Source organism: Astyanax mexicanus, chromosome 5 (genome assembly GCF_023375975.1).
Source record: "Astyanax mexicanus isolate ESR-SI-001 chromosome 5, AstMex3_surface, whole genome shotgun sequence".
In the NCBI taxonomy this organism is placed as follows: domain Eukaryota; kingdom Metazoa; phylum Chordata; class Actinopteri; order Characiformes; family Acestrorhamphidae; genus Astyanax; species Astyanax mexicanus.
Genome location: NC_064412.1, coordinates 12,668,428 through 12,677,394, shown reverse-complemented (window position 1 = coordinate 12,677,394; position 8,967 = coordinate 12,668,428). Strand labels below are relative to the sequence as shown.

At 39.2% G+C, this 8,967-nt stretch overlaps 1 protein-coding gene across 1 annotated transcript; it reads right to left on the bottom strand.

The window, feature by feature from the left end:
- Positions 1-467: 467 nt before the first annotated feature.
- On the bottom strand, positions 468-7,353 carry arf3b (ADP-ribosylation factor 3b). Its single transcript, XM_007253332.4, has 5 exons — positions 7,250-7,353; positions 4,227-4,518; positions 2,824-2,934; positions 2,509-2,633; positions 468-1,665 (listed from the first exon to the last, which is right to left on the bottom strand). The coding sequence occupies exons 2-5, from the start codon at positions 4,372-4,374 to the stop codon at positions 1,504-1,506; spliced, it is 546 nt and encodes a 181-aa protein (XP_007253394.1). The 5' UTR covers positions 4,375-4,518; positions 7,250-7,353; the 3' UTR covers positions 468-1,503.
- Positions 7,354-8,967: the final 1,614 nt, after the last annotated feature.

Here is an 8,967-nt window from a genome sequence, read left to right as displayed (position 1 = left end):
AGCAGAAAGAGTGCAGTGTGTGTGGTGTGAACATTGTATTCCTTTAGCTAGACCTCTGCCATAAAGACAAAACATCTAAGCATTTTGACTTGCAGTACTACACAATGCCAAAGGGACAATGCATTTTGGGGGCACTGATGATTTGTGTGAGAAAGGAAATCAGTTTTGACACATGGGTAAACTGTTTTTGGAGCGATATGAGCAGTGATGAGGATCCATGTAGTTTTGCTGCACCGTCCAGTTTATTTTGACAGATGGACAAAATTAATGAAAATGTGCCAAAGCAATTGAGAAGGATCTATGCCATTTTTATGGTACTGACTATTTATATGGGAGAAAGACTTCATTTTGAAGCAAGAATGAACGTTTTGGGAGACATATGACATTTTGCTGGTTATCTGAAGTGTTGTGAAGAACTGTAAGTCTGTTTGGCCAATTTACCTTTTAGTTATAGGAATGTCATCTCAGTTTCAAGAAATGAGCCAAACCAATTGAGAAAAACTGTAATACTGCACAGTGTGCTGGGTTGTATGCTGACATGCACTTACGGCGTCTCCCATGATCTTCTGTGTTCTGTTGCATACTACCGTAATACATTCACCTCATCTACATCAAAAATTTACATCCAACCAATCCAGCTAGCCATTCAGGACACTGCCTTTCTAAAACAACACAGCCACCACAAAGCAGCATGCAACACCGACCAGCTCTACACTTCTAGAACACGTACATGCAGTCTACTGTCTACTGAGCCACAACACCATTACTGCAACCATGACAGAGAAAAGCCATGCAGAAGAGCACAGTGGCGCACACGTTTACGCAGCAAAACTCAGCTCTAACTAACATAGCTACTAACCAACAGCAAAGGAAAAGAGTTGCTTAATGTCAGTTGGAGTGTGTAGAGTGTGTGTGAGTGTGTGTATGCTGCTATATGTCTATGTGTGGAATGAGACAAGCTGCAAAATAAATTCTCTTCACAAAAATATTATCCTACAAAATCTAAACTGAAAATACAAGACTGAAATGGACTCAATCAGTCAATACAGCCTCAGCTCACTTTAAAGGTTCTTCTTTTACAAGTGTGTAGAAAATCTGAATAATCATGTTGGGTAATCATTATTAATCAATGTAAGGAGAGAGATACAAAGGTACTGTGCTGAAAAGGGGCCTGTAGTCCAACGTATACTGAGAGCGAAGAAGAAAATAAAGGAGCAGAGACACATTTGATGTCTGTAGATTCATGCATCAGTCTGTTTGTGAGCGTGCACATATGTATGTGTGTGTGCATATGTCCATATGGTGTATTCAGATGTGTGAACATGAGTGAACATGTGTGATAAGTCCATTTACACAGACCATCTGAAGGGTCTAGTAATCACACAATTGGGAGAAGAAAAAAAAACGTAAACTAAACAAACAGAACCAAACCAAATAATATCGTAACCTCAACTGACCCCACCCCTTTCCCTAAATAAGCCCTCACACCCAACTGAGACCCCCTCACTTCTTATTCTTCAGCTGATTGGCCAACCAGTCGAGGCCCTCGTACAGACCGTCGCCGCTGGTTGCGCAGGTGGCCTGGATATACCAGTTACGATGGCGCAGCGAATGGAGGCCCAGCTTATCTGTGATCTCAGCTGCATTCATCGCATTAGGCAGGTCCTAAAGTCACAGCATTGAGAAGAAGGGGGTTAAAACTGTGAGAGAAAGGCTGTATCATTCAATAACTCTCTCAACAACAGTTTAAATTCCAAGGCCTAACTGCTAAGTTTTATGTAAAAACTAGTTTATTTTATGCCAAACCCAAATTAATTCCATAAACCACAGTTCTCAGTATTGATAAAACTCTAAATCAAATGAGTCAAATTAAATGTGCAGCTCAATCATGTTTTTTTCTTATTGTGATAAAGAGGGCACACGACTGTAAATGTTTTAAGGATAAAATACCAATGTAACATAAATAACCATAATCATTTCATGATTTGTATTTTAACATATTGTTTTATAAATTCTGTCAAAAATAGTTATGAAACATTAAACATTTCAATATAGCGTTTGAATGGTTAATTGGCTGGAACAGAATGGTAGTTTTATGTCAAGCACTAACCCATTAGCACACCTACATTCTGTAAATAAGGTCAGATGAACAAACCCACATTCACATTGTTCTGTGATGCTCACCAGGATGCTCATTAAATGTCACTTTTATATACTGGAAATGTATGAGTTAAAGTGAAGGGCAAAGTGCAGAGTGGAACATCCCCATGGACTCATTTGGGTTAAATAAATACAGAAAATAACTACATTATAATTAATAACAACTGTGAGTTAGAGCAACCTCTTGCTGGCTTATTACTTACTTATTAATCTTAAGATGCATTCTTGAGTAATTACTATAAAATTGTTTGAAAACTGCTGATTTAAACAGCATCAATAATTGTCAGAATGACAGATGGGATGCAGCACAAATGAGGAGAAAAAGACAGAAAGATGACAGTGGCACACCTGTTTGTTTGCGAAAACAAGGAGAACAGCATCACGCAGCTCATCCTCTGCCAGCATCCTCATCAGCTCCTCCCTGGCTTCATTAACTCGCTCTCGATCATTACTGTCCACCACAAAAATCAAACCTGTCAAAAAAATCAAGATAGCATCAGACCTAGAGCTGGGATAGAGCTACATGACATTGGAAAAAAATGACATTCTGATCTTTTGCTGCTCTGCAGTATGTATTGCAGTGCAAAAAAACACATCAATTTTCAACTGATTTTGCTAGAAGCCCTAGTGGAAAACATAGAAGGCTGGTTCTGGAAGGCTTACCTTGTGTGTTTTGAAAGTAGTGTCTCCACAGGGGTCGAATCTTGTCTTGGCCACCCACATCCCACACAGTAAAACTGATGTTCTTATACTCCACTGTCTCCACGTTAAAGCCTGGGGAAACACACACACACACTCAGAAAACCTTTTACATTCGTGTGTTCTACCAAAACATCCTGGATATTAGGAGTTAAAAATGATTTAATCTTCAAAATCTATTCCACAATGATAAAAGACTGATTAGAGAATATTCACAGTCACACTTTCATTATCCTGTATTATCCTGCGTTATCCTGTAAAAAGGGCTTTGAAAAATCTGCCTAATACATTCAATGAATTTGCTGAACAGCAGTAACTGTCTAATGACGCATCCATCCACGTGCCTGCAGAGCTGATGACTTCAGTGCATAGCATCATATTGGCTTTCTGCCTGTTTTTTGCTAGTTGGTCGTTTTGCAGGTAATACATGCTAGCTAAATTACTTATTCTCTATAATGTCAGCGTTTAGAGACTGTATGTTTAATTTGAGATGCACATGCTTATAAGATGATGCTAGTTTTTGCACTGTTTTCCAGTATCAAACAGTGATGTACAGTCAGTGATGGAGGTAGGCATGGGCAACGTGGGCAGCAACACTTGCTGGTGGTGGCATGGAGTGGGAGTTGTCCTTGTCATGTGTAGAATGCTCCATCATCTTAGCACACTTTGCAGCATCAACCAGCAAAGCTCTTTTTAAATATTTTTATGCGATGTGCCGAATATTTGGCAACCGAAATTTTTGTTCCAAAAATGACAGATAATGTTAGTTGAGATAACTTAGCCTTAACATCTGTTTGTTACCAAATGTTTTTTGCTCACATTTGACTTGTGTAGCACTGCTGAGGTAGATTTATCAGAATAGCAGTGCTGTGGTACAATTCTAAATAAAATAGCACTGCTGAGATAGCTAGTTAAATGCTAGCTAAATGTATGGCTAGAATATCACTGCTGAAATAAATTCATGATAAGAATAGCAATGCTGAGGTAAATGTATTGTGCTTTATTGCTATGTCTGATGGGATATGGGAAAGTGTTCAGTAAATATTTTTAAATGGTAGTTTTTCAATTGATTTCTCTTTGACAAGCAATATAAAATACAATTTTTAATTTATTTATCCAATTTTTATTATTATAAAATATACCAAGTTTATTGTGCCTCAAATACTAAGCTGTTTTATACACTCTGTTTACTTACTATTATTATTGTATGACTTTATATTATATGATATAATATATTATATATATTATATATGACTATTACTATTATATGACTTAATTAAATGTTCCAATATCTCTTACTTTTTTCCAGTAAATAATATTTTATATTTAGAGTGTTGAAAAGATGTAAAATAAGGTTGTGCTCTTACCAATTGTTGGGATGGTTGTAACAATCTCACCCAGTTTGAGTTTGTACAGAATAGTTGTTTTACCAGCTGCATCCAATCCAACCATCAGAATCCTCATCTCCTTCTTCCCTATCAGACTCTTCAGCAGATTCCCAAAAATATTCCCCATGATTCAGCACAGAGCTTCTTCAGACCAGCGTACACCTGGGTGGGCTGTGAAGCTCGGTGGTGGACAATCCACAAAGTAGAACAACAGTGAACTGAACAGTTGGTCCAGTTAGGTTCAATAAATGAATGAAGAAACAAAAAAAACCTGATGAAGAGAGAGAGAAATGCATAAATATCTTGACTTGAATATTCATTTATAAATGCAGCCAATATAACAAAGACATACATGTGATCATGCATTCACACACACTCACAAATAGTTAATGAGATGAGCACCCCCTGCCCCAAACCACCCCAACCCCTTTACACACTGCCATTTCTCCAGGCTGTACTACAATCTGTTCATTCTTCTTTTCCTTTTTCATTCACACATCTCTCCAAAGAAGCAAACCCCCCACCAGCACACCCATACAGTTCTTCAAGGCATACATCTTATCAGCTGACCCAATTCATGGCCAACCTAGAATGGATTTAAATTTCATTTACCTTTAATAATGATAGACTTATGCTATTATTCACACTTATTAGGTTTTGCTTGAGGTACATGTACTGTGAGTCTGATACTGGATAACTATTATTAAATGTGAATATACTGAATACTGTTTCTACTTAGTTCTACTTCTGCCTGTTTTTTCCTCATATTACACCTACCAGAATTAAATTCTACATTCCTCCAATCACAACGTTTTTCCAAATTCTGCCTTACCAGAGTACTGATTTTTATCACCTGTTGCCTAGTATTGCTCTGCTAGTATACCTGTTTGTTTTCACTGACCTCTTGCAATTACAGTGGTCTGTTATTATACTAATGATCTTTGCTTTGTAAACTGGTTCTAGTCTTGTCTTTCTGTTTTGGTTGCTTGGTCGAAATTCCTGTTGTTTAGCCTGTAATTGGTTCATATCTCTTCTAGCCATGGTTGTGTTTATTTATCTTTTCATTTAGGTACAGTGGTAATATGACCATAAAATAACATGCAGCAGTTTACAGTTCATACTTTTTGAATTGGTTCATTAATTAACACAAAAGGAACACAGAAAGGAACAAATTAAAAGAACCTAGAATATTACATAATCCCACTGGCCTCAACCTCGGGCAACTACCCAGATGAGTCCTGATGTGAACCCAGCATCTTAGTTCACCCCTGACAGCATAAGGAAAATAAAAAGAAAAAAAGGGATCCCCGTGTTCTTCCTGTCCTCTTGTTAACCCTGGTTCTGGAGTACCCCAGCTTTGCACCAGTTATTGTTTTTAGCTCTAACACTCCACCTTAATGAATGGACTTTATGGATCAGATGTATTGAGAGTGATGCATACACAAAAAAATGTGCAGGATCTGGGTTTGGATTTCGCTCTAGTCTAGGGGTGTAAAACACATTTCACATTGGGCCGGTGTGGATGCAGATTTAATTCCAACCAAGCAAAAACACATATCAGATTTTGAAGGCTACAGAACTGATAAAATACGTGTAATCAGTTGGGCTGCTGGTTGTTTAGGATGAGAGCCTGCTGCCACACCAGCTCTGGTCAATCAGATGCTCTGCTGGTGGTGGTTAATATGGCCGAGTTACTCCTGCCCTGTCCGTGGTGCTGACAGCGCGACATCCAGCTGCATCCTCCCCTGTTTTACACCGTCTACAGATCCACAGGGCGCAAATCCACAATCCAACACCTCGCTGAGAGAGAATATTCCTATAAAAACACTGCAGGTAGCCATGCATTTCCCTCAATACCGGCCGAGACCGGTTTGAGCTGAGTTTCTGTAGCTAGCTAGCTCGCGTGTGCGCACACGCTTTGCGCACAGAAGGCCGTTTTTTCCCTGAAATTAACGCGCATGATTCAGACTCGATCAGCTGTTTTTCCCTTTTAGCTCTTTAATGGGCAAAAACGAAAGAAAACGCTTTAATAGACCAATTGGTGGTCTCGTGCTATTATCCAGGCTCGTGCAGCTCGGCTGTGTGAAGAACAGCCCTGGCGGTGCTACGGTGGTCCATCTATTTGTGCTATCCATCGATGTGTGCTACTGAGCAGCTCTGCGCATGCGCTGACCCAAATGTATTAACGTTTTAATGTGCATTTTTTATGATTATAATACGTTATAATGCGGTTTTTTAGTACAGTGTGATTTTCTGGCATTATAATTTGCTTGAGTTTCACAGAAGTGTAAACAGCGATGATAGCTTAATTTTTTTTTCACCACATCTATTATCTAATATCAACCATGTTATAGATTAATTAAAAGAATAAGAGTACATAAATTACATAATACAAAGACATGTCTTACATTTACGTTTTCTGCTTTCTAATACAATGCTTTCTTTAACTTATATAATAAATATAAATAAAAAGAATGTCTACTGTTTTATTTAGGCGGCTACAATAGCTACAAATACAGCTACGCTATATAGTAGCCAGCTGGCCAGCACGCTATGACAATGAGCAAAAATCGACAGAACACCGGCGCTCTATCCGCACCGGCTCTACCCCCCACCCACAGCCGGAGAATCGCTGAATTTATGCACCGCTTGCCTCAAAAACAACGATAAAAATAAACACACTCACGCACGAGCTTAAACCCAGATTCAAAGAGATCCGCTTAAAAGAAAGAGATAATAATGGAGCAGTACGCGAAGCAGCAGGTCAGGCAGCGTGTAGTGATGCCTGATGATTATCATCAGCCTCCATTCATTCATTCGGCGACATTGAGGAGCTCAGCAAGTGCTGAAACGCCCCATATACGGCCTGCGCTCTGGTAAAAACCTCAAATGCGCCGCGCAACGACGGGTTTCCCGTCTAAAGTGCATACCATCGACAGTCTACACTATAAGGCGTATTTTATTAGTGAGAGAATAGTGATATATTCCTGAATCCGGCTTACCTCTAAGGATGACACCAGCCGTTTTTCGCGTTCGGTGAGGTAGGAGGAGATCCCGCTACAGGCCTGCTAGAAATGCGGGGCTTCTCGCGAGAATCTAGCCCACTCACACTGTGCCACCTCACCACCACCAATCCCCACCACATCCTTCACTGCACTATATTATAACACACTGTGCCGGTCAGGGGGTGCTTTGATAGATGGTCTCAGCTGAGGTTTGATGGACAACTTGGTTAAAAACGTGATCAGCCAGGTGAAAACTTATGCTGGTATGAATGGTATGTTTTGCTCAGATATTTTGTAAATTATCTCTAAACCAATCTCTGAACCAATCACTAAAACATAATTTTGCTGTGCAGTGAAGATATTTCCTTGCTTATTTTGAGTCATATATGTTTTTTTCATGTCAGACTGCTGTTCTGTTGGTGTGAACATGAGACGCAGTATGTACAGTGGAACCCTTTAGAATTTTCTGCATAAATATCCTTAAACATCAGATTTTCCTAAAAGTCCTAAAAGTAGATAAAGAGAATGCAGGCAAGCAAAGTACATAAAATATTATCCTTAGTTATTTTTTAATATTACATATTTGTGAGTGTCAGACAGATGGTGTAAAAATGGAGAAATTTCAAGACAATTGTTACCCTCTGTTGTAGAAAAGAAAATGAAAGGTGGGCTACTCCCACCTCTCGTCCGGGGTACAACTCCCCTGCGTGTTCGTTTGATAGAGAGAGTCAGACGTCACCTCCCAAGAAGTGGTCGACCAACAAAGATCACGCCAAGAGCAAGGCATGTTATAGTAGCCGAGGTCACAAAGGACACCAGGGCAATTTTTAAGCAAGTGATGACCTTTTTCACATTAGCTTTCACGAGTCCACCATCAGGAGAACACTGAACAACAATGGTATGCATAACAGGGTTGCAAGGAGAAAGCCACTGCTCTCCAAAATGAACCTTGCTGCCTGTCTGCAGTTTGCAGAAGGCTATTGGAATAATGTTTGAAAGAGACAAAAAAAAATTGGTTGAAATGAAAAGCGTTATGTTTCAAGAAAAGAAGGCTCCATTCCAGCATAAGAATCTTATCCCATGTGTGAAACATGGTGATTATAGTATCGTGGTTTATGCCTGTTTATGCTACATCTGGGCTAACACATCTTGCCTACATTGATGGAACAATGAATTCTGAATTATATCAGAGAATTCTAAAGGAAATTGTCAGGAGATCTGTTCATGAACTGAATCACAAGAGAAGATGGGTCATGCAGCAAGACAACGACCCTAAGCATTTAAGTCATTGTACCAAAGAATGGTTAAAAAAGAATAAAGGTAATGTTTTGGAATGTTCAAATCAAAATACTGATCTTAATCCAATTGAAATTTTGTGAAAGGATTTAAAGTGAGCAGTTTATGTGAAGAAACCCATCCCAGAGTTGAAGTTGTTATGTACAGAGGAAATGGCTAACATTCCTCCAAGTTGTTGTGCAGAACTGGTCAACAGTACTGGATCATTTTAAACACCACTCCAGCTCATCCTAGATGTATTGGTTGAACCAGCATCACTTCGGAGAATGCAGATCAACCAGTCCTCAAGATATATAGGGTGTGTCTGCCGTGTTACTCTCTGATGAGTCAGTGTCTTGGTGGCAATGTATTTGTGTGACAAAGACAAAGTATTCTGGTTGGAGATCAGTGTCTGAAGCAAACATTTGTCAACATACCAG